The sequence below is a fragment of the Perca flavescens genome, chromosome 13, assembly GCF_004354835.1.
Source record: "Perca flavescens isolate YP-PL-M2 chromosome 13, PFLA_1.0, whole genome shotgun sequence".
In the NCBI taxonomy this organism is placed as follows: domain Eukaryota; kingdom Metazoa; phylum Chordata; class Actinopteri; order Perciformes; family Percidae; genus Perca; species Perca flavescens.
The window spans coordinates 35,124,473-35,151,428 of NC_041343.1; the positions used below are offsets into that span (position 1 = coordinate 35,124,473).

Genomic DNA, 26,956 nt, shown 5'->3' on the forward strand with positions numbered 1-26,956 from the left:
ACACAAACACACACACATATATATATATATATATATATATATATATATATATACATATATGAGAGTGTCTGTCTGCCCCCCGGTCACACCCGGCCACAGCTCTTTTCTTGTCTGCATTTAGTTTCCAAATGCTCTATGTGTGATTTCCATGAGTACTTACTATCAAACCAGAGACCCAGGTACTTAAATTAATTTACTTTCTCCAGTGGCAGCTCATATAATGTTAGTTTTTCAGCATGACACTTGCGCTTCTTTGCGAACATCATGTAACAGGACTTGCTTGTCTATATCTTAAACCCCCACTCATATGACCACTTCTCTACTTTCCTTATTGCTTTCCTGATATTTTCCACTACATATGACACATTCATTCCTCTCATCCAAATGGCCCCATCATCCGCATAAAGTGCTGATTTGATACATCCATCTAAGTTTGAGAAAATATCATTTATCATAATATTGAACAGTACAGGGCTAATTGCACTCCCCTGGGGAATACCATTGTCCACATCGAAGTACATGGACACTTCTGATCCATTGCCACACACACACACACACACACGCATGATGAAGAATAAAGAAATGCTCACAGATGTAATTGCTCTGATATATGTTTATTCTTTAATTAAAATGACAGAAACAAGAGATAATCAGAAACATTAACCACTTTAAAAGTTGACTTGTTTAAGACAACAACAACCTGTGTGACTATCACAGAGCTGCTGTTTCTGTCTCACATGGGGAACAGCAGATGGCCACTGAAGGTGTTGTAGTGATCTACATCATCAAACAGCTTACTGAACAACATCGGACGCACAGACACGCTGTCTCCCACCTCCAGCAGCAGCGTAGCACCATTAGAAGCACTCATCTTACCGGCCGCCTGATACTCGTGTGCATAGAAAACTTTCTCTGTGTTCTTGAACAACCAAGCACCTGAAGGATGGCTGCCGTCTCCATGTGCATAGACCGTCCACTCAAAGTGGTACGCTCCTCTCACCGGGGCAGTGAACATACCTGTTGGATGATTGTTTTTGTCATTTTAAATGGAAAATTTAAATTGTTGAAAAAAGGAACAAACAAGTGGAATATATTAGGGATGCACATTATATCACATCTCTGACATTGGTCCATTATTAAGTAAGAAAAAAGCTGTAAAGTAAACCTACAGGACAAATGTTCAACATCAGTTAGCGTCCACTAAAAGTTGTAGTTGTATTATTCTCAGTGTCTGACAACATTATGGAGACAAAACAAAAAGGTCTATCACTGTGATAGACCTTTTAGTTAAAGAGTAAGATCCTTTTAGCTTAACTTGAAACAGCCCCGAAATCACCATCACCAAACCTACCAGACTCCATGTAAATAATCAGGACTTTTAGCGTGTATAGAGCCAGCATATTTCCACCAGACTCCATGTAAATAATCAGGACTTTTAGCGTGTATAGAGCCAGCATATCTCCACCAGACTCCATGTAAATAATCAGGACTTTTAGCGTGTAGAGAGCAAGCATATCTCCAACAGACTCCATGTAAATAATCAGGACTTTTAGCATGTATAGAGCCAGCATATTTCCACCAGACTCCATGTAAATAATCAGGACTTTTAGCGTGTATAGAGCCAGTATATTTCCACCAGACTCCATGTAAATAATCAGGACTTTTAGCGTGTAGAGAGCAAGCATATCTCCAACAGACTCCATGTAAATAATCAGGACTTTTAGCATGTATAGAGCCAGCATATCTCCAACAGACTCCATGTAAATAATCAGGACTTTTAGCATGTATAGAGCCAGCATATCTCCACCAGACTCCATGTAAATAATCAGGACTTTTATCATCCTAAAACACACTTCATTCAAAGTGGACAGAAACTAAATAAAACTATCAAAAGCCATCTTCGTTCATCTTTCCACTGTTCCAACAATCACCACTCTGGTTTGGTTGAAATAAACCCTTAATTCACCCATTTACACGTGGAGATATGCTGGCTCTATACACGCTAAAAGTCCTGATTATTTACATGGAGTCTGGTGGGTTTGGTGATTGTTTATAGTTATGTTATCCAGGGGTCTCATTTATAAACGTGGCGTACGCAGAAAACGGGGCTGAAAACGTGCGTACGCCACTTCCCACGCAAAGGTTGTGATTTATAAAAAACTAACTTGACGGGAGAATGTGCGATCCTCCACGCAAACTCTGACCCATGCGTACGCACATTTTGGAGACAAAATAAGAATTGGTGACGCAGATGGTGAGGTGGTGAACTGAAGTCAGACTGCAGAAAGTACATGTGGGAATAACGATTATTCTTATATGTTTAAGTATTAATGCCTCACGCACATTTCTTCACACCGTATAATGACGATGAAATCCAGCAGTGTTATTTGCGCTTGTACTGAGTGATAATTGTTCCATAAACACCCCAAACTAAAATCTTAAATAAAAACTTAATATTTAATCGGCGCTGTCTCGCCATCACATTGTCCACTACGGAGCGCAGGAGGAGGAGATGGCCCAACTACATGGAATACAGGATACCATCAAATACCCTAGCATTAGATAACTGCACAACACAGTGTAAATAACTAAATATCTGTCTTTAAAACTGTGCATTTATCATCAAATACCCTAGCATTAGATAACTGCACAACACAGTGTAAATAACTAAATATCTGTCTTTAAAACTGTGCATATATCATCAAATGTCAAAGTCTGGAAATACAGCCGTTAAGCTCTCGCGCAATCGTTACGCTCTATGTCCTCGTTATCAGTCCAAACTTTAATACTGTTCATAACAAAACCTGCATGAAGAAAAGTGTGTTTGCCTATTACATTTCGATTTCAAATTGTATCTCGGGGTGGGAGATACCACTAGTTAATGCTGTGAACAGGTGTTAAGAATCAAAATTTGTTGTATGTTAAACATATAATTACTGTTGTGACCCCGTGCGTAATGCTGCATGATGGCACTGCTGGCCCTGCAGGAGGACTGGAATGGAAGAATCAGGAGAGAAAGAGACTTCAGGGACCATGACGATGACTGGCTCATATGCCGATTTAAATTGATGAAATGGGTCCAGTAGAGAGGGCAACGTGCCGGAACCGTGCCATCCCGGTCCAAATACAGGTTCTCACCACTCTGGGGGAAACCGGCTGTTTCAAGAGGGAAATGTCAGACAGCTAAGTGTTTTAAAAAAAAATATATATTATATATAATCTTCAACTTCATCACTAAGGCTTGTTTGGATATAATTGGAAATAATATAGTTCTGTTAAATCTTATTATATATGTCTGGTATATCAAAGGGGTCCCCGAGTGCCATAATGCCTGCTGATTTGGGAGATTTTATGAGTAAAGGTAGTCTATAGATCCAGTTTCCCTACACTGTGCGACAACAGGCCGAAATTATAATTCAATTGGCAGCAATTCCCGAACGTCTGAGAGTTTTTTTGTTTGTTTGTTTTTCTCTGCCAGTCGTCATGACTCGGCATGATTCGGTGTAACGAAAGAACAACTGCCAGGGTCATTAACATACTGATCAGCATTCACGAGGTGTTTTACATTGACTATTTATGGTTAAAAATGGGCGTGTACAGGGCGGGATAAGAGGCTGATCCACGTACGCACTCTTGTAGTCAATCTGTGATTTATAAAGGGAACATTGCTTACAGGTGTGCGTACGCATGGTTTTATAAATCTGACTTTTTTCCGGCGTACGCCAATTTGGGCTTTTGGCCGTACGTACACTTATAGTAAGGATCCTACGCACAGTTTTATAAATGAGACCCCAGATTATTTACATGGAGTTTGGTGGAGATATGCTGGCTCTATACACGCTAAAAGTCCTGATTATTTACATGGAGTTTGGTGGAGATATGCTGGCTCTATACACGCTAAAAGTCCTGATTATTTACATGGAGTTTGGTGGAGATATGCTGGCTCTATACACGCTAAAAGTCCTGATTATTTACATGGAGTTTGGTGGAGATATGCTGGCTCTATACACGCTAAAAGTCCTGATTATTTACATGGAGTCTGGTGGAAATATGCTGGCTCTCCATCCATCCATCCATCTTCGTCCGCTTATCCGGTGTCGGGTCGCGGGGGGAGCAGCTCCAGCAGGGGACCCCAAACTTCCCTTTCCCGAGCAACATTAACCAGCTCCGACTGGGGGATCCCGAGGCGTTCCCAGGCCAGGTTGGAGATATAATCCCTCCACCTAGTCCTGGGTCTTCCCCGAGGCCTCCTCCCAGCTGGACCTCCCTCCACCTAGTCCTGGGTCTTCTCCGAGGCCTCCTCCCAGCTGGACGCGCCTGGAACACCTCCCTAGGGAGGCGCCCAGGGGGCATCCTTACCAGATGCCGGAACCACCTCAACTGGCTCCTTTCGACGCGAAGGAGCAGCGGCTCTACTCCGAGCTCCTCACGGATGACTGAGCTTCTCACCCTATCTCTAAGGGAGACGCCAGCCACCCTCCTGAGGAAACCCATTTCGGCCGCTTGTACCCTGGATCTCGTTCTTTCGGTCATGACCCAGCCTTCATGACCATAAGTCAGGCTAGGAACGACACAGCTTGGATGGTTCCCCGCTTCCCCCTCCTGAGGTGGCGAACAGTTTTCCAGAAGCACTTTGGTGCCGACCGAAAGTCCTTCTCCATGTCTTCTCAAACTTCTCCCACACCCGCTGCTTTGCCTCTTTCACGGCAGAGGCTGCAGCCCTTCGGCCCCCGCCGGTACCCTGCAACTGCCTCCGAGTCCTCTGGGATAACATATCCCGGAAAGACTCCTTCTTCAGTCGGACGGCTTCCCTGACCACCGGTGTCCACCACGGTGTTCGTGGGTTACCGCCCCTTGAGGCACCTAAGACCCTAAGACCGCAGCTCCTCGCCGCAGCTTCAGCAAGGGAAACTTTGAACATTGTCCACTCGGGTTCAATGCCCCAGCCTCCACAGGGATGCACGAAAAGCTCCGCCGGAGGTGTGAGTTGAAAGTCTGTCGGACAGGGGCCTTCTCCAGACGTTCCCAATTTACCCGCACTACACGTTTGGGCTTACCAGGTCTGTCCAGAGTCTTCCCCACCCCTGACCCAACTCACCACCAGATGGTGATCGGTTGACAGCTCTGCCCCTCTCTTCACCCGAGTGTCCAAAACATACGGCCTCAGATCAGATGAAACGATTATAAAATCGATCATTGACCTTGACCTAGGGTGCTCTGGTACCAGGTACACTTATGAGCATCCCTATGTTCGAACATGGTGTTTGTTATAGACAATCCATGACTAGCACAGAAGTCCAACAACAAACAACCACTCTGGTTTAGATCACGGAGGCCGTTCCTCCCAATCACGCCTCTCCAGGTGTCTCCATCATTGCCCACGTGTGCGTTGAAGTCCCCCAGCAGAACAATGGAGTCCCCCACTGGCGCCCCAAGCAGGACTCCACTCAAGGTCTCCAAGAAGGCCAAATACTCCGAACTCCTGTTTGGTGCATATGCACAAACAACAGTCAGAGTTTTCCCCCCCACAACCCGCAGGTGTAGGGAGGCGACCCTCTCGTCCACCGGGGTAAACTCCAACGTAGTGGCGCTCAGCCGGGGGCTTGTGAGTATCCCCACACCCGCCCGGCGCCTCACACCCTGGGCAACTCCGGAGAAGAAAAGAGTCCAACCCCTATCCAGGAGTATGGTTCCAGAACCGAGACTGTGCGTAAGAGGTAAGCCCCACCAGATCTAACTGGTAGCGCCCACCTCCCGCAACAGTTCCGGCTCCTTCCCCACAGAGAGGTGACGTTCCACGTCCCCAGAGCCAGCGTCTGCTGCCCGGGTCTGGTCCGTCGAGGCCCCTGACCTTAACTGCCACCCATGTGGCAGCGCACCCGACCCCAGCGGTTCCTCCCACAGGTGGTGGGCCCATGGCCTGGAGAGATGGGGAGCCACGTAGCTTGTTCGGGCTGTGCCCGGCCGGGCTCCGTGGCAATCCCGCCACCAGGCGCTGCCGACGAGCCCCGTCTGGGCCTGGCTCCAGGCGGGGCCCCGGGCTTCCTCCGGGCAGGGTCGCTCATCTCTACCTCGTTTATTCATTGGGGTTTTTGAACCATTCTTTGTCTGGCCCCTCACCTGAGACCACTTTGCCTTGGGAGACCCTACCAGGAGCACAAAGCTCCAGACAACACAGCCCTCAGGTTCACAGAGACACACAAACCTCTCCACCACGATAAGGTGATGGTTCACGGAGAATCTGGTGGAGATATGCTGGCTCTATACACGCTAAAAGTCCTGATTATTTACATGGAGTCTGGTGGAGATATGCTGGCTCTATACACGCTAAAAGTCCTGATTATTTACATGGAGTCTGGTGGAGATATGCTGGCTCTATACACGCTAAAAGTCCTGATTATTTACATGGAGTCTGGTGGAGTTTGGTGATGGTGATTTCGGGGCTGTTTCATGTTAAACTAAAAGGATCTTACTCTTTAACTAAAAGCTCTATCTCTGTAGGGATCCATCCCATAATGTTGTCTGACACTAAGAATAATAATGTATGATTTATGGGCTTTTCCAAATGTTTTGCAAAAAAGAAAGACATTACTATAACACAGTGTGTACACGTGTTCTTCAGTATAAACAAAATATAATTATCATAGAAACTTGTTTTATAAAGATCATTTCGATATTGCTAAATATCGGTAATCTGCCAAATTGAATTACTCAAATGTTCATCCATGTGTTCATTAATCATATCGGTGCATCCGTAAAATGTATTGTTAGAATATCAGAGCTACCTGTGGTTGGGTTGTAGGCATTTCCGATGTTGGTGGGGACATGTTTGTAGATCAGGGCAGTGAACGTGTTAAAGGGTCCAATAGTTGCTGATTGGTCTCCAGCATACAGAGAGGCTGAGAATGCAACCTGTCGGACTGAGAGAGAGAGACAGAGAGAGAGAGAGAGAGACAGAGACACAGAGGGAGAGAAAGAGAGAGAGACACAGAGATTTTTTGATTTTCAAAGGAACTTTTTTTAATCAATGTTCTACTTGAGTACGAGAAGTGAGTACTTTTGAGAAGCGAGTACTTTTGCCATCTCTTATGTTGAGGGCTTCATTATGTCCTTGATCTCCTGTGGACTCACTTAATCTCTGTAGTTCCATTATATCAGTCTCCAGGTGATTTCTAGTGTGACGTTGAGGGTGTGCTGTTGACATAAAAGCTTGATTTCTGTCTTACCATGGCTCCACCACTGCCTAAGACTGCTAAAATCACCCTTCCTCTTTCTAAAAATACCCCAGAAATAATAAAAAAAAACATGACATACAACCAAAGAGTGATCATTAAAAACAGCAGGACCAATATTACACACTTTAAAATATGAAAATGTTGTTTAAAACAATAAATCCGATCAAGTCTGGCTGAGGAGATCCTACTCTCTCTGAGGAGACCATGTGTACTGTCAGCAGTCTGCATGCATCCTCCTCCATACATCCACCAGGCCATAGGTGGAGACCAGCCGCCCCAGAGCATGCTGGGAAGCTGGATGCGGCTCTGCATTGTTGCGATCTAAAAAAGCATTTTCAGTTAAAATCCCCACCCAAGAATAAAAAATCCTCCGATGCACTGTCATTTAAAACCCCACCTACCTTTTCTAAAAAGACCTTTCTCTCTGCACCGGTTGTTGGGGCAAACAGATTAATAAAATCAGCCGTAAAATGATCAAACCGAGCTTTGACTAAAAGCCTCCCCTCCATAAAATGCTTGACCTCCAGTGAGAGCGGAGAGAAAGCTCTGGAGAAGAGGAAGCCCACTCCTCCACTCAGAGAGGAGCCATGGCTCAGGATGGCTTCCCCTTCCCTTTCTCTCCTCCAGTCGGCCTCGTTGCTGCTGTCAGTATGAGTCTCTTGTAAAAATAAAACTTCAATGTGTTTCACTCTTATAGTTCCATAAATACTGGCTCCTGTTTTATTTCTCTGGCTCCATTTACATTTAAACTCCCTACTTTAAAGGAGTGATAGAATGAGTATATAGGGTATTTTACACTGTTCCTTAAGGTCTCCTAATGGGGTATGTAACATTGGTTGGGCTTACAATTGCCCGAATGCTATTTTATTAGGCCCTTAACTACCCTGTGAATATGGCTCTATTTGGAACAAGAGCTTTTCTTCCAAATATGGTATGCTCATGAATATTTAGATGAGCTGCGTGCTGAAAAAGCAGTGACTTTGCGCGGTATGGAGTGCTGTGGGCTGCCAGACGTGACGGAGCTCCATCTACCTCACAGCAGGTCGGGGTCTGTGAAGGAAGGCAGGCCAGGCGGCGAGGCAGCATCACAGGCAGCACCGCCGCTGAACTCCGACACACAGTTGGACAAAATTTGCAATTAGACATCAATTAGTATTGTATAGTAGGTAGTCATAGTCATAGGTGTTGATCCGGGCAAAAAGCTCTTTAGGGTGTTAGCAAAGGTTAATGGGTCTGGTGCTGTGATGTGGTTCTGTATTTGTTCATACATCCATTGAGGACACATTGAGATCCAATCACTAAAACTGCACGGTGGTGGAGGTGATCTGAGCCGCATGGGTCCACATTCTTATAGCAAGGAGAACAGGAATGTGTACTGGGAGCTGAACACACTGAGACTTTTAGAAACATCTTTCTCTCCTGCAGAAGTCCCGCTGCCTGTCAGTAGACATCCTCATGTTGGCACACAGACAGACTGTAGGCAGCGCTTTTTCAATTCCTCACACATTTTTAATGTAAAATGAATGTGAGAGTGACAACTGACATTTATCAACACACACAACCAGGATATGTTAACTGAAAGGATGTACGCATTTATTTGCATATGGGGCGTAGAAGTGATATCCGATCACAAGTGGTCACTAAGGACGCATTTGGAGACCCATTCTACAGACAGGTGGGAACACGCGTACCTTGAGCTGTCCGCTTGTGATCCGATCACAGACAATTTTAAAACTAGGTTGGAGCGGGGCCATTTATCGTACTATCGTACTATTAACGTACTCACCAAACCAAAGTCCTAATGTTTCATCTGCATATTTACTCCTAACATTAAATTGCATTTTATTTATTTATTTATTTTTAATTACAGAATTCCTGCAAATATTTCAATGATTTTGCAATCTAAAGTATTTCACAAATATTTTGCAACTTGAAGAACTTTAATACCTAACAGAAAGTCCACACTTAATTCATTCAATCATTCCTTCATCCAGTGTTTCATTACGGTACTTGGGGATGGATAAACCTGCACACTTGAATCTGCGTACAGACTCACTTACTCACATCTCGCACTTCCGCAAATACAGATAATTACCGAAAATGTGTTTCATCGCCACTTTTACTGAGCAGAAGGACTGAGCTTCGGCTTAAATAAGAATCCACCTGGGATCTGTACGAAGCATCAACATCAATTTGCATATAGACCCAGACGAGTTACTGAGGACGCAGTGGCATGTCTTCTTCATCTCATCCTTCAACATCTACAGACATCTGGCAACTTTGCCTCGGTCCTTTTCATCGACTTCAGTTCTGCCTTCAACACAATCCAACATCACCAGCTCATTAAAAAATTACCTCAACATCCCCTCACCTCTCATCCACTGGATCCATATCTTCCTCAGCAACAGACCACAGACCGTGAGAATTGGTTCAACAACATCATCAACCATCATCACCAACACTGGAGCCCCCCAGGGCTGTGTTCTCAGCCCTTTTCTCTACACCCTGTACACCAATGATTGCAATAGCTCTTCGACCGTCACCACCTACTACAAATATGCTGATGACACTGCTATAGTTGGATTACTCAACAATAGCAACTCTGTCACAGCGTACCAGGACTCAATTTCACAGTTTTCAGGTGTCAGGACAATTACCTTCAATAAAACATAGATAAAACAAAAGAAGTGGTCATCTACACATCTAAATCACCACCTGGACTGAACCATACCAACATCTATGGCCAACCAGTTGAACAGGTCAGCAGTTTAACATATCTGGGACTCATTATGGACAATAAGTTCAACTTTAAGGAACATGTCACTAATATTCAGAAACGCGCACAACAAAGACTACATGTCATCCGCAAACTGAAAGCCCTTTCTGTTGCTCCACACCTCCTGTTCATACTCTACAAAAGTATTATCCAGCCCACAATGCTGTACTGCTCAGCATGTTTTTACACAATGCTAACTGCCGTCTGCAAAAACAAACTGACTAAAATCACACATATAGCCTCTAAGATAATCGGTCTCCCCACACCCAGCCTATCACACATGAATCACACGCCTCACACGTACCATAGCAGCTGACACAGACCATCCCCTGAATCCATTCTTCACACTCCTTCCATCCGGCCGCAGATACAGAGCACTGAACTGGACTAAAGCCTAGTTAAAAGAAAGTTTTGTCCCCACTGCTATCACAATGCTGAACAAACTATAATACTATGACCACCATCTCAGTTGCCTCGCAAAGTTTTGCACATTTGATATGTCTATATATGGGTGTCTTAATGTGATGTTTTTGTATATGTGTTATATGTTTTCTGTGTTCTATATGTGGTGCTGTGCTATGGAAAGAAGAGGAAGATGTGTGGAAATGATTATCCCTATGGGACAATAAAGACTCTATACATCTATCTATCTATCTATCTATCTATCTATCTATCTATCTATCTATCTATCTATCTATCTATCTATCTATCTATCTACCTGACCTCCAGGGACCCGCTCAGTTTATTTAACTTTTGTATTGGCCTGGCGCTTGCGCTTGGGTCTCTCTGTGACCCTGGCCAGTGTTCAGTGGTATTTCCATGCCACAGCGGCCCTAGCCTTCGGGTCTCTGTGACCCATACGTTATTCCGTGGTATTTCCATGCTACAGCGGCCCTGGCCTTCGGGTCTCTGTGACCCATACGTTATTCCGTGGTATTTCTCCCATGCCAGCGGCCCTGGCCTTTGGGTCTCTGTGACCCATACGCTATTCCGTGGTATTTCCATGGCCTTCGGGTCTCTGTGACCCATACGGCCCTGGCCTGGCCTTTGGGTCTCTGTGACCCATACGTTATTCCGTGGTATTTCCCTGCCACAGCGGCCCTGGCCTTTGGGTCTCTGTGACCCATACGTTATTCCGTGGTATTTCTCCAATACAGCGGCCCTGGCCTTCGGGTCTCTGTGACCCATACGTTATTCCGTGGTATTTCCCCCATACAGCTGCCCTGGCCTTCGGGTCTCTGTGACCCATAATGCTATTCCGTGGTATTTCCCTCCATACAGCTGCCCTGGCCTTTGGGTCTCTGTGACCCATACGTTATTCCGTGGTATTTCCCCAATACAGCGGCCCTGGCCTTCGGGTCTCTGTGACCCATACGTTATTCCGTGGTATTTCCCATGCTACCGCATCCCTGGCCTTCGGGTCTCTGTGACCCATACGCTATTCCGTGGTATTTCTGCCATACAGCGGCCCTGGCCTTTGGGTCTCTGTGACCCATACGTTATTCCGTGGTATTTCCATGCACAGGCCCTGGCCTTTGGGTCTCTGTGACCCATACGTTATTCCGTGGTATTTCTCCAATACCACAGCCCTGGCCTTTGGGTCTCTGGACCCATACGTTATTCCGTGGTACCCATACCGCTGGGCCTATGGGTCTCTGTGACCCATATTTATTCCGTGGTATTTCCATGCCGCGGCCCTGGCCTTCGGGTCTCTGTGACCCATACGCTATTCCGTGGTATTTCCCCCATACAGCTGCCCTGGCCTTCGGGTCTCTGTGACCCATACGTCTATTCCGTGGTATTTCCCCAATACAGCGGCCCTGGCCTTCGGGTCTCTGTGACCCATACGTTATTCCGTGGTATTTCTCCCATACAGCGGCCCTGGCCTTTGGGTCTCTGTGACCCATACGTTATTCCGTGGTATTTCCCTTCTACCGCTGCCCTGGCCTTTGGGTCTCTGTGACCCATACGTTATTCCGTGGTATTTCTCCCATACAGCGGCCCTGGCCTTCGGGTCTCTGTGACCCATACGTTATTCCGTGGTATTTCCCCCATACAGCGGCCCTGGCCTTCGGGTCTCTGACCCATACGTTATTCCGTGGTATTTCCCTTCTACAGCGGCCCTGGCCTTCGGGTCTCTGTGACCCATACGTTATTCCGTGGTATTTCTCCCATACAGCGGCCCTGGCCTTCGGGTCTCTGTGACCCATACGTTATTCCGTGGTATTTCCCTGCTACCGCGGCCCTGGCCTTCGGTCTCTGTGACCCATACGCTTATTCCGTGGTATTTCCATGCATACAGCAGGCCCTGGCCTTCGGGTCTCTGTGACCCATACGTTATTCCGTGGTATTTCCCTGCTATACAGCGGCCCTGGCCTTCGGGTCTCTGTGACCCATACGTTATTCCGTGGTATTTCTCCAATACAGCGGCCCTGGCCTTCGGGTCTCTGTGACCCATACGTTATTCCGTGGTATTTCTCCCATACAGCGGCCCTGGCCTTCGGGTCTCTGTGACCCATACGTTATTCCGTGGTATTTCCATGCCATACAGCGGCCCTGGCCTTCGGGTCTCTGTGACCCATACGTTATTCCGTGGTATTTCTCCAATACAGCGGCCCTGGCCTTCGGGTCTCTGTGACCCATACGTTATTCCGTGGTATTTCCCCTATACAGCGGCCCTGGCCTTTGGGTCTCTGTGACCCATACGTTATTCCGTGGTATTTCCCCAATACAGCAGCCCTGGCCTTCGGGTCTCTGTGACCCATACGTTATTCCGTGGTATTTCCCTGCCATACAGCGGCCCTGGCCTTCGGGTCTCTGTGACCCATACGCTATTCCGTGGTATTTCCCCACCAGCGGCCCTGGCCTTCGGGTCTCTGTGACCCATACGTTATTCCGTGGTATTTCTCCAATACAGCGGCCCTGGCCTTTGGGTCTCTGTGACCCATAGGTTATTCCGTGGTATTTCTCCAATACAGCGGCCCTGGCCTTTGGGTCTCTGTGACCCATACGTTATTCCGTGGTATTTCCATGCTACCGCAGCCCTGGCCTTCGGGTCTCTGTGACCCATAGGTTATTCCGTGGTATTTCCCCAATACAGCGGCCCTGGCCTTTGGGTCTCTGTGACCCATACGTTATTCCGTGGTATTTCTCCAATACAGCGGCCCTGGCCTTTGGGTCTCTGTGACCCATACGTTATTCCGTGGTATTTCCATGCTACAGCGGCCCTGGCCTTCGGGTCTCTGTGACCCATACGTTATTCCGTGGTATTTCCCCCATACAGCGGCCCTGGCCTTTGGGTCTCTGTGACCCATACGTTATTCCGTGGTATTTCTCCAATACAGCGGCCCTGGCCTTTGGGTCTCTGTGACCCATACGTTATTCCGTGGTATTTCTCTAATACAGCGGCCCTGGCCTTCGGGTCTCTGTGACCCATACCAGTATTCCGTGGTATTTCCCTGCCACCGCGGCCCTGGCCTTGGGTCTCTGTGACCCATACGTTATTCCGTGGTATTTCCCTTCTACCGCGGCCCTGGCCTTTGGGTCTCTGTGACCCATACGTTATTCCGTGGTATTTCCCCATACAGCGGCCCTGGCCTTCGGGTCTCTGTGACCCATACGTTATTCCGTGGTATTTTCCTGCTACCGCGGCCCTGGCCTTCGGGTCTCTGTGACCCATACGTTATTCCGTGGTATTTCCCAATACAGCAGCCCTGGCCTTTGGGTCTCTGTGACCCATACGTTATTCCGTGGTATTTCTCCAATACAGCGGCCCTGGCCTTTCGGGTCTCTGTGACCCATACGTTATTCCGTGGTATTTCCCTGCTACCGCGGCCCTGGCCTTCGGGTCTCTGTGACCCATACGTTATTCGTTATTCCGTGGTATTTCTCTGCCCACAGCTATTCCGTCCTGGCCTTTGGGTCTCTGTGACCCATACGTTATTCCGTGGTATTTCCCAATACAGCGGCCCTGGCCTTTTGGGTCTCTGTGACCCATACGTTATTCCGTGGTATTTCTCCAATACAGCGGCCCTGGCCTTTGGGGTCTCTGTGACCCATACGTTATTCCGTGGTATTTCCCTGCTACCGCGGCCCTGGCCTTTGGGTCTCTGTGACCCATACGTTATTCCGTGGTATTTCCCTGCCACCGCGGCCCTGGCCTTTGGGTCTCTGTGACCCATACGTTATTCCATGGTATTTCTCCAATACAGCGGCCCTGGCCTTCGGGTCTCTGTGACCCATACGTTATTCCGTGGTATTTCTCCAATACAGTGGCCCTGGCCTTCGGGTCTCTGTGACCCATACGTTATTCCGTGGTATTTCTGCTATACAGCGGCCCTGGCCTTTGGGTCTCTGTGACCCATAGGTTATTCCGTGGTATTTCCATGCTACAGCGGCCCTGGCCTTCGGGTCTCTGTGACCCATACGTTATTCCGTGGTATTTCCCAGCTACCGCGGCTCTGGCCTTTGGGTCTCTGTGACCCATAGGTTATTCCGTGGTATTCCCCTGCTACAGCGGCCCTGACCTTTGGGTCTCTGTGACCCATACATTTTTCCGTGGTATTTCCCCAATACAGCGGCCCTGGCCTTCGGGTCTCTGTGACCCATACGTTATTCCGTGGTATTTCCATGCTACAGCTGCCCTGGCCTTCGGGTCTCTGTGACCCATACGTTATTCCGTGGTATTTCTCCAATACAGCGGCCCTGGCCTTTGGGTCTCTGTGACCCATACGTTATTCCGTGGTATTTCCATGCTACAGCGGCCCTGGCCTTCGGGTCTCTGTGACCCATACGTTATTCCGTGGTATTTCCCCATGCTACAGCCCATACCCGTGGTATTTCCCCATACAGCCTTTGGGGGTCTCTGTGACCCATACGTTATTCCGTGGTATTTCCCCCATACAGCGGCCCTGGCCTTTGGGTCTCTGTGACCCATACATTTATTCCGTGGTATTTCCATGCCACAGCTGCCCTGGCCTTCTGGTCCCATCTGTGACCCATACGCTATTCCGTGGTATTTCCCATACAGCGGCCCTGGCCTTCGGGTCTCTGTGACCCATACGTTATTCCGTGGTATTTCCCCAATACAGCGGCCCTGGCCTTCGGGTCTCTGTGACCCATACGTTATTCCGTGGTATTTCTCCAATACAGCGGCCCTGGCCTTCGGGTCTCTGTGACCCATACGTTATTCCGTGGTATTTCCCAATACAGCGGCCCTGGCCTTCGGGTCTCTGTGACCCATACGTTATTCCGTGGTATTTCCAGCCATACAGCGGCCCATTCTGGCCTTTGGGTCTCTGTGACCCATACGTTATTCCGTGGTATTTCCATCCCATACAGCGGCCCTGGCCTTTGGGTCTCTGTGACCCATACGCTATTCCGTGGTATTTCTCCAATACAGCGGCCCTGGCCTTCGGGTCTCTGTGACCCATACGTTATTCCGTGGTATTTCCCCCTACAGCGGCCCTGGCCTTCGGGTCTCTGTGACCCATACGTTATTCCGTGGTATTTCCCTGCTACCGCGGCCCTGGCCTTTGGGTCTCTGTGACCCATACGTTATTCCGTGGTATTTCTCCAATACAGCGGCCCTGGCCTTTGGGTCTCTGTGACCCATACGTTATTCCGTGGTATTTCCATCCAACCCATACAGCGGCCCTGGCCTTCGGGTCTCTGTGACCCATACGTTATTCCGTGGTATTTCCCCAATACAGCGGCCCTGGCCTTCGGGTCTCTGTGACCCATACGTTATTCCGTGGTATTTCCCTTCTATACAGCATCCCTGGCCTTCGGGTCTCTGTGACCCATACGTTATTCCGTGGTATTTCCATGCTACAGCGGCCCTGGCCTTTGGGTCTCTGTGACCCATACGTTATTCCGTGGTATTTCCATGCTACAGCGGCCCTGGCCTTCGGGTCTCTGTGACCCATACGTTATTCCGTGGTATTTCCCTGCTACAGCGGCCCTGGCCTTCGGGTCTCTGTGACCCATACGTTATTCCGTGGTATTTCCCCATACACAGCGGCCCTGGCCTTTGGTCTCTCTGTACCCATACCCATACGTTATTCCGTGGTATTTCTCCAATACAGCGGCCCTGGCCTTCGGGTCTCTGTGACCCATACGTTATTCCGTGGTATTTCCATGCTACAGCGGCCCTGGCCTTCGGGTCTCTGTGACCCATACGTTATTCCGTGGTATTTCCCCAATACAGCGGCCCTGGCCTTTGGGTCTCTGTGACCCATACGTTATTCCGTGGTATTTCCCTGCTACAGCGGCCCTGGCCTTCGGGTCTCTGTGACCCATACGTTATTCCGTGGTATTTCCATGCTACAGCGGCCCTGGCCTTCGGGTCTCTGTGACCCATACGTTATTCCGTGGTATTTCTCCATGCTACAGCGGCCCTGGCCTTCGGGTCTCTGTGACCCATAATGCTATTCCGTGGTATTTCCCTAATACAGCGGCCCTGGCCTTCGGGTCTCTGTGACCCATACGTTATTCCGTGGTATTTCTCTGGCCTTTGGGTCTCTGCCCTGGCCTTCGGGTCTCTGTGACCCATACCCATACGTTATTCCGTGGTATTTCCCTGCTACAGCGGCCCTGGCCTTCTGTGACCCATACGGGTCTCTGTGACCCATACGTTATTCCGTGGTATTTCCATTCCAATACAGCGGCCCTGGCCTTCGGGTCTCTGTGACCCATACGTTATTCCGTGGTATTTCTCCATGCTACAGCGGCCCTGGCCTTTGGGTCTCTGTGACCCATACGTTATTCCGTGGTATTTCCCTATACAGCAGCCCTGGCCTTCGGTCTCTGTGACCCATACGTTATTCCGTGGTATTTCTCCAATACAGCGGCCCTGGCCTTCGGGTCTCTGTGACCCATACGTTATTCCGTGGTATTTCCCCAATACAGCGGCCCTGGCCTTCGGGTCTCTGTGACCCATACGTTATTCCGTGGTATTTCTCCAATACAGCGGCCCTGGCCTTCGGGTCTCTGTGACCCATACGTTATTCCGTGGTATTTCCCTGCTACAGCGGCCCTGGCCTTCGGGTCTCTGTGACCCATACGTTATTCCGTGGTATTTCCCTTCTACCGCGGCCCTGGCCTTCGGGTCTCTGTGACCCATACGTTATTCCGTGGTATTTCCCTGCTACAGCGGCCCTGGCCTTCGGGTCTCTGTGACCCATACGTTATTCCGTGGTATTTCCCTGCTACAGCGGCCCTGGCCTTTGGGTCTCTGTGACCCATACGTTATTCCGTGGTATTTCTCCAATACAGCAGCCCTGGCCTTCGGGTCTCTGTGACCCATACGTTATTCCGTGGTATTTCCCCAATACAGCGGCTCTGGCCTTCGGGTCTCTGTGACCCATACGTTATTCCGTGGTATTTCCCTACAGCGGGTCCCTGGCCTTTGGGTCTCTGTGACCCATACGTTATTCCGTGGTATTTCCCTGCTACCGCGGCCCTGGCCTTTGGGTCTCTGTGACCCATACGTTATTCCGTGGTATTTCCCCATACAGCGGTTCTGGCCTTTGGGTCTCTGTGACCCATACGTTATTCCGTGGTATTTCCCCATACAGCGGCCCTGGCCTTTGGGTCTCTGTGACCCATACGTTATTCCGTGGTATTTCCCTGCTACAGCGGCCCTGGCCTTCGGGTCTCTGTGACCCATACGTTATTCCGTGGTATTTCTCCAATACAGCGGCCCTGGCCTTTGGGTCTCTGTGACCCATACGTTATTCCGTGGTATTTCCCTGCTACCGCGGTTCTGGCCTTCGGGTCTCTGTGACCCATACGTTATTCCGTGGTATTTCTCCAATACAGCGGCCCTGGCCTTCGGGTCTCTGTGACCCATACGCTATTCCGTGGTATTTCCCAATACAGCGGCCCTGGCCTTCGGGTCTCTGTGACCCATACGTTATTCCGTGGTATTTCCCAATACAGCGGCCCTGGCCTTCGGGTCTCTGTGACCCATACGTTATTCCGTGGTATTTCCAATACAGCGGCCCTGGCCTTCGGGTCTCTGTGACCCATACGTTATTCCGTGGTATTTCTCCAATACAGCGGCCCTGGCCTTTGGGTCTCTGTGACCCATACGTTATTCCGTGGTATTTCCATGCTACAGCGGCCCTGGCCTTTGGGTCTCTGTGACCCATACGTTATTCCGTGGTATTTCCATGCTACAGCGGCCCTGGCCTTTGGGTCTCTGTGACCCATACGTTATTCCGTGGTATTTCCCCATACAGCATCCCTGGCCTTCGGGTCTCTGTGACCCATACGTTATTCCGTGGTATTTTCCAATACAGCGGCCCTGGCCTTCGGGTCTCTGTGACCCATATGTTATTCCGTGGTATTTCCATGCTACAGCGGCCCTGGCCTTCGGGTCTCTGTGACCCATAATGTTATTCCGTGGTATTTCCCCCATACAGCGGCCCTGGCCTTCGGGTCTCTGTGACCCATATGTTATTCCGTGGTATTTCCCTGCTACAGCGGCCCTGGCCTTCGGGTCTCTGTGACCCATATGTTATTCCGTGGTATTTCCCTGCTACAGCGGCCCTGGCCTTCGGGTCTCTGTGACCCATACGTTATTCCGTGGTATTCCGTGGTATTCCCCTGCTACAGCGGCCCTGGCCTTTGGGTCTCTGTGACCCATACGTTATTCCGTGGTATTCCCCTGCTACAGCGGCCCTGGCCTTCGGGTCTCTGTGACCCATACGTTATTCCGTGGTATTTCCCTTCTACCGCGGCCCTGGCTTTTGGGTCTCTGTGACCCATACGTTATTCCGTGGTATTTCCATGCTACAGCGGCCCTGGCCTTCGGGTTTCTGTGACCCATACGTTATTACGTGGTATTTCCAATACAGCGGCCCTGGCCTTCGGGTCTCTGTGACCCATACGTTATTCCGTGGTATTTTTTCCAATACAGCGGCCCTGGCCTTCGGGTCTCTGTGACCCATACGTTATTCCGTGGTATTTCCCAATACAGCGGCCCTGGCCTTTGGGTCTCTGTGACCCATACGTTATTCCGTGGTATTTCCATGCTACAGCGGCCCTGGCCTTCGGGTCTCTGTGACCCATACGTTATTCCGTGGTATTTCCATGCTACAGCGGCCCTGGCCTTCGGGTCTCTGTGACCCATACGTTATTCCGTGGTATTTCCATGCTACCGCGGCTCTGGCCTTCGGGTCTCTGTGACCCACACGTTATTCCGTGGTATTTCCCCTACACAGCGGCCCTGGCCTTTGGGTCTCTGTGACCCATACGTTATTACGTGGTATTCCCCTGCTACAGCGGCCCTGGCCTTCGGGTCTCTGTGACCCATACGTTATTCCGTGGTATATCCCTTCTACCGCGGCTCTGGCCTTCGGGTCTCTGTGACCCATATGTTATTCCGTGGTATTCAGGGCACCCGCCTGGCTCGTAGTAGTAACACAGCAATGGTAAGGGAAAGGGGGAAAGAAACAAACCTCATCCTCGTCCTACTAAACACTTTTATTATACACACACACACACACACACACACACATTTACACTGTTCACATTTGTCTTTTTGTTTTTGTCATCTTTGCTTCGCCTTGTTCTGTTGGACCTTTTTACTTTTGTACTGGGTTCAGCAGCCGGTCGCGACGCCGGCATGGCCCGCTGTGTGACTCTAAATGAGGAGCTGCATCGCTTTCAAACGCCGCAGAACAAGAGGCACGCCAGCACGCCAGCACGCCAGCACGCCGCACGCGCGCACGCCAGCACGCGCGAGGCACGCGAGGCACGCCGCACGCATAGCTCGCGTTAACACGAATAGCACGTGAGGCACGCTGCAGCACGCAATGTCCCCACGTGGAAGAGATGGAAGACCCAAACACACAAGTGGAAGAGATGGAAGACAAAAACACACAAGTGGAAGAGATGGAAGACAAAAAAAACACACGAGTGGAAGAAGAAGAAGAAGAAGAAGAAGAAGATGATGAAGAAGAAGAAGAAGAAGAAGAGGAAAAAGATATTGATGATGATGACCAGAGCGACTCTGACGAGGAAGACAAATGGTCATCCGGGCGGGTGTGCGGCCAGAAGACGACAGAGACAAACATGACGCAGCCGACGGAGAAAAAGACTGCCGCCAGGAGAAAAGGACTGCCGCGACGCCAGTGACCACGACGCTGGAGAAGAGGACTACGATGTCGCTGACAACCGAGACGAACTAGGACAAGAACAAGGTCAAGAACAATGTCAAGGACAGGAACAAGAACAAGGACAAGAATCAGGAGAGACATAGCCGCAGCAGCCCAAGAGGGTGTACGGCAAAGGGAAGAAGAAGAAGAAGAAGAAGAAGAAGAAGAAGAAGAAGAAGAAGAAGAGGGCCAAGACGACGGGCAGGATGAGCAGGACGAGCAGGAGAGCGAAAGGTTTGTGTCGAAAACGGCGAAATCGAATGGTCCTCAACGACGATCATCCCAGTCGCCCTCGACCTCATTTCCGTGGGCACAGCACAAGAACGAAGGAGAACAAGAGAACAAGACCAAGAACAAGACCAAGAGCAAGACCACAGATGCGCTTAACGCCCAGAGAACCCGGGACCCACAGAGTACGCGCCACACGCCGTCTGCGACATACTCCACGCTCGACCTGTTGGTCACGCGCGCATACTAGAGATCGTGGTGACCGCCACGAACCTCGAGGGCCTGAGGAAATGCGGCAAGGACTGGAAAACGACGGACGCCACGGAGCTGCGCTGGTTACCTCGGGCTGCTGCTCCTCGCCGGCGCGTACAGGTCCCGAAACGAGGCCCCTGAGAGCCTGTGGCACGAGGAGAGCGGCAGGGCCATTTTCCGCACAATGTCGCTCAAGCGATTCCACGCTCGCGAAAAGCTGCGATTCGACGATCATGAGACGAGAGGCGCCAGACGAGCCTCGACAAACTGGCGGCCATACGAGAAGTGTGGGACGCCTGGTGCGGCGGCGGTTGCCTCGCCTCTACAACCCGGGCTCCGACGTGACCGTGGACGAGCAGCTGGTTCCCCTTTCGAGGTTGTGTGTGTGTGTGGTGTGTGTGTGTGTGTGTGTGTGTGTGTGTGTGTATGTGTGTATGTGTGTGTGTGTGTGTTGTGTGTGTGTTTTTTTTGTAACTTTTCCATCGCCACTCTTCCCTCCCATGCTCATGCTCATTGTTGTCCGTCACGCCCACCAAGGTCGATGCTCCTTCCGCCAGTACATGCCCAGCAAGCCCGCCAGGTACGGACTCAAGTCGTGGTGGCCTGCGACGCCGGGCTCCAGCTACGCTGCGGAACATGCAGGTCTACACGGGCAAGTCTGTGAGCGGCGAGCCCGAGAGGAATCAGGGCGCCCGAGTGGTGATGGACCTGACCGAGGGCTTGCGGGCCCCCGCAATGTCACGTATGACAACTTTTTTTCACCTCCCACGAGCTGGCCCGGCGGCTCCTCCACGACAGGCGCCACCGTGGTGGGCACGATGCGCAAAAACAAGCCCGAGCTGCCGCGCGCCTTGCTCGACACCAAGGGCCGCGCGGTCTTCTCGTCCAGGTTCGCCACGCCCACCGCCACGCTGGTGTCCCACGTGCCCAAGAGGAACAGGAACGTGGTGCTGCTGAGCACGCTGCACACGGGGACGCGCTGGTCAGCGCCCACGGCCGCCAAGCCCGACATCATCCTGCACTACAACAGCACCAGGGGCGGCGTGGACAACCTGGACAAGCTCGCCGGCACGCACAGCTGCCGCAGGAAAGACAGCGCTGGCCCCCCGCCCTGTTCCACAACATCCTCGACGTGTCCGCCCACAACGCCTTTGTGCTTTGGCGAGAGCTCAGGCCCGAGTGGCTGCGCGGGCAAGCTCAACAGACGCAGGGCTTTCCTCGAGCAGCTGGGCAGGGCGCCCGCCACTCCGCCATCGAGACGCCGCGCCTCCCTCGCACGCAGGCGCCCTCCGCGCTTGTCAAAGCCGTGGGGCGGCGAGGTCATGCGCTGGTGTCAGGCGAGCCCGACAGGACCAGCGAGGAGACGAGGAGGAAGACGAAGAAGACGATGTGGAGGAGGACGAAACGACATGGAGGAGGAGGAGGACGAAAATGATGAGCAAGACGACGAGGAGGAAGCAGCGCCGAGAGCACCGAGAGTGCCCAGCAAGCGAAAGAGGTGTCAGCTCTGTCCAAAGAAAAAGGACCGCAAGACACACACCGTGTGCGGTGGCTGCCAGAGATACATCTGCGGGAGCTGCACACAGCCCTACTGCGCGGACTGCGTGAGACAGTAGCCTCTTGGCTCACAAGGGCAGTTTGAGCTTCGTGTTTGCCTTTACGCTGCACACACACACACAAAAAAAAAAAAGCGACATCAACTTTCCAATGCAACAAGGGCCCCGGGACCCGAGGGACACAAGCCGCCACGAGGCCAGTAGCGAGATACAAAAATGTCATTGACTAGGCGAGGGTCCCGTAGACCCCAAGGGCCAAATAGTTGCCACCGCGGTAGTTGACGTGGCAAGGCTGTCAAATCGTAGACTAGGTTCCCGGGGACCCGAAGGACGAGGCGAGCGTGTGACATGGAATAACATGGTAACATAAGCCAGGGTCCCGGGGACCCGAAGGACGAGGCGAGCGCGTGACATGGAATAACATGGTAACATAAGCCTGGGTCCCCGGGACCCAAAGGACAGAGGCCGCGAGGCTAGTAGCAAATGAATAGAATCACAATGAGCGAGGGTCCCCGGGACCCAAAGGACAGAGGCTGCGAGGCTAATACAAAAGTGAATAAACTAAACAAGTTCCCGTGACACGAAGGACAATACAAGGGTTTTTAACATTCATATTGACAACCCCCAGGATAGAGGGACCAAAGAACTGTGTTGTGTTTTTAAGAACTATGGACTGACTAAGAATGTGCCACAGGTTGACACTACCATCTGGTAAAATACAGACACTTGGTCAGATGCCTTTGTCGTTGTTATTGACGCTAAAAGTCTCCTTTAGCATCATATAACGTGCTTTATCCAAACACGCTTGGTCGGGATTATTGGCGTCCCTTTTGACGCAGTTATTTTAAGGAAAAGGTTGTGTGTGGGCTTACGTTTCCGTGACAGGCGGGAATAACGGGACGGTTAAAGAAGAAAGTGACTTTAAATTGATATTCTACCAACGGGCGTTTTAAAAAAAATGTTTCAAATTGTTGGTCTTCTGATCTTCTACAGATTGTAAACACATCTCTTCTTTCAGGTATCGTCCCACAGACCCTGAAAACTGCAGTCATCAAGCCACTCCTAAAAAAGATCAATCTGGACACGTCACTAATGAGCAACTATAGGCCGATATCAAACCTGCCATTTTTAAGTGAAATCATTGAGAAAACGCTTTCTCAACAACTCAACCTTTTCTTGTCACTAAAAATCAATTTAGGGACTGTTCCTTATTTATTTAGGAGGAGTTTTGGGACCTTTAGTCAAAAAAAAAGTGACTAACCCTCCAAAATGATTTGGAAAAAAGGCATGACCCTCCCCCAACAATTTATCAATACCTTCTGTTACTGCTTTCTCATCTTCAACATCACACTCCTCTGTTATGGTGGGGGGGCCATTTCAACTCACTAACGTTGTTATCGGGAGAGGGCCATTTCAGTAGATTAACTCAATAACGTTATGGTGTGGGGGCCATTTCAGTAGATGTACTCACTAACATTGTTATGGTGTGGGGGCCATTTCAGTAGATGTACTCACTAACATTGTTATGGTGGGGGCCATTTCAGTAGATTTACTCACTAACATTGTTATGGTGTGGGGGCCATTTCAGTAGATTTACTCACTAACATTGTTATGGTGTGGAGGCCATTTCAGTAGATGTACTCACTAACATTGTTATGGTGTGGGGGCCATTTCAGTAGATTTACTCACTAACATTGTTATGGTGTGGGGGCCATTTCAGTAGATTTACTCACTAACATTGTTATGGTGTGGGGCCATTTCAGTAGATTTACTCACTAACATTGTTATGGTGTGGGGGCCATTTCAGTAGATTTACTCACTAACATTGTTATGGTGTGGAGGCCATTTCAGTAGATGTACTCACTAACATTGTTATGGTGTGGGGGCCATTTCAGTAGATTTACTCACTAACATTGTTATAGTGTGGGGGCCATTTCAGTAGATTTACTCACTAACATTGTTATGGTGTGGAGGCCATTTCAGTAGATGTACTCACTAACATTGTTATGGTGTGGGGGCCATTTCAGTAGATTTACTCACTAACGTTGTTGTGGAAACACAATAAGAATGGAAACTAAATGCACACTTCCTGCATTACTGCATTACTTCAAGTACTAAGTTACTCCTCTAGTAAACTAGTATTCACATGAAATAAAACAATAAAACATTGAGACCATGCAGCAAGGCACTCTGGGTAACATTCAACACACAAACTGGTTGCTATGGACTCGTCACCAGGCTTCCTCCACTTGGCCGTTTAAACAAAGTGGAATAAACGTAAGTCAAAATCTACACAAAACCCTAAAATCAATTAGTAAGCTGACATTTAGGAAACCTTTATAGCAACGTTGGCACGGTAAGATGTCCAGACTAGCAACAATCATTTTCGTTTTTTATGTCCTGCTGCTCCCACCGTCAGCCAGGAAATATGTTTTTTACTAAAGCAGTATATGAAATCAGATGTATCACCATTTAGTTGTTTTGTGTTATTTAAGATATTTATAAAATATCTGGTCATGCCAGACGTAATTATTAAACAATGCAATTACCTGTTTCAGCCACCAGGGGGCAGTGCTCCCCCTGCCCCCCAGCAAACTCATGGGTCAGACCCATCTGGTAGCGAAGGAGGGCCGAGACTGAGGGCTACATGGAAAAATATACACCAAACAAGCCACAGCCAATGTTGCTATGAATACAAAAGTTGTATTCATAAAACTGAAAAATGTTGGGTGATCCTCCCCACAACAAAGAATATAAAGACATGACCCTCCCCTATTTTCCTCCGGTGGTCCATTCCATAAATCCCCAACACATAACCTTATCGCCTGGGGACTACAGTCAAATACAAAAACTGACTAAGTGCATTGAACAAATTAATGACGTGACACGATGTGCAAAAACTTTCTTAAATTAAATGAAGAAAAAACTGAGGTGGTTGTTTTTGGAGGAAAAGAGGAACGATTGAAAGTCAGTGCTCAGCTTAAAAATACATCAAGGGTTAAAGGGCTTATGTCTCAGCAGGATTTGGAAAAACTTGTCCATGCTTTTATCTTCAGTAGACTTGACTACTGTAACGGTGTCTTTACAGGTCTCCCTAAAAAATCAATCAGACAGCTGCAGCTGATTCAGAACGCTGCTGCTCGAGTCCTCACTAAGACCAGGAAAGAAAGAAACATCACTCCAGTACTGAAGTCTCTACACTGGCTTCCAGTGCCACTAGAACTGATTTCAAAATACTTTTACTGGTTTATAAATCAATAAACGGTTTAGGGCCAAAATACATTTACACACATTTACACCCAGACCTCTCAGGTGGTCTGGGACAGGTCTGCTACACTATGACCCACCCAGACCTCTCAGGTGGTCTGGGACAGGTCTGCTACACTATGACCCCCCAGACCTCTCAGGTGGTCTGGGACAGGTCTGCTACACTATGACCCACCCAGACCTCTCAGGTGGTCTGGGACAGGTCTGCTACACTATGACCCACCCAGACCTCTCAGGTGGTCTGGGACAGGTCTGCTACACTATGACCCACCCAGACCTCTCAGGTGGTCTGGGACAGGTCTGCTACACTATGACCCCCCAGACCTCTCAGGTGGTCTATGACAGGTCTGCTACACTATGACCCACCCAGACCTCTCAGGTAGTCTGGGACAGATCTACTACACTATGACCCACCAGACCTCTCAGGTGGTCTATGACAGGTCTTCTACACTATGACCCCCCAGACCTCTCAGGTGGTCTATGACAGGTCTGCTACACTATGACCCCCCAGACCTCTCAGGTGGTCTATGACAGGTCTGCTACGCTATGATCCACCCAGACCTCTCAGGTGGTCTGGGACAGGTCTGCTACACTATGACCCACCCAGACCTCTCAGGTGGTCTGGGACAGGTCTGCTACACTATGACCCACCCAGACCTCTCAGGTGGTCTGGGACAGGTCTACTTGTTGTCCCCAGAGTCAGAACTAAACAGGGGGAAGCAGCATTCAGTTTTTATGCTCCACATATCTGGAACAAACTCCCAGAAACCTGCAGGTCCGCTGCAACTCTCAGTTCTTTTAAATCAAGGCTGAAGACATATCTTTTTGATGTTGCCTTTCTTTAATTTATTGTACTGCACTGGAAATTTTATTCTCGTATTGTATCTGTTTTAAATTTTGTATTCTTTTTTATATGCTTTTTGATGTTTTATTTAAAGCACTTTGAATTGCCCTGTTGCTGAAATGTGCTATATAAATAAAGCTGCTTTGCCTTGCCTTGCCCCAGATCTCGATCCCATGTTTCCTAGTGAGCGTGGAGAACCCCTCTCCATTGACTATGATGGCTGCACACACCGACTGGCAAAACCACCCAAAATAACTCAAACTAACCAAGGAAAAGTATTGGAAATCAAAGCTAAATTGACCTACTACCAATACACTAACCAACATTAGCAAAAAGAGAAGTAAGAAAAACTACAAATCGCTGCAGCTCCCTCACACACACTCAGCTCAGAGAGAGAGAGAGAGAGAGAGAGAGAGAGAGAGAGAGACAGAGAGAGGGAGAGAGAGACAGACAAAGAGGGAAATAGAGAGACAGAGAGAGAGAGAAAGAGAGAGAGAGAGAGAGAGAGAGAGAGAGAGAGAGAGAGAGAGAGACAGAGACAGAGAAAGAGAGAGAGAGACAGAGAGAAAGAGAGAGAGAGAGAGACAGAGAGAGAGGGAGACAGAGACAGAGACAGAGAGAGAGAGAGAGAGAGA

At 49.3% G+C, this 26,956-nt stretch overlaps 1 protein-coding gene across 1 annotated transcript in view; it reads right to left on the reverse strand.

The window, feature by feature from the left end:
- Window positions 1-595: 595 nt before the first annotated feature.
- LOC114566503 (complement C1q tumor necrosis factor-related protein 3-like) overlaps window positions 596-26,956 on the reverse strand; it is a 51,187-nt gene continuing 24,826 nt past the window's right edge. The window contains exons 4-5 of the mRNA XM_028595018.1: window positions 6,786-6,920; window positions 596-1,017 (exon numbers count right to left, since the gene is read on the reverse strand). Of these exons, the coding sequence (XP_028450819.1) occupies window positions 734-1,017; window positions 6,786-6,920 (419 nt within the window). The 3' untranslated portion in view covers window positions 596-733. The remainder of the gene's footprint in view (window positions 1,018-6,785; window positions 6,921-26,956) is intronic.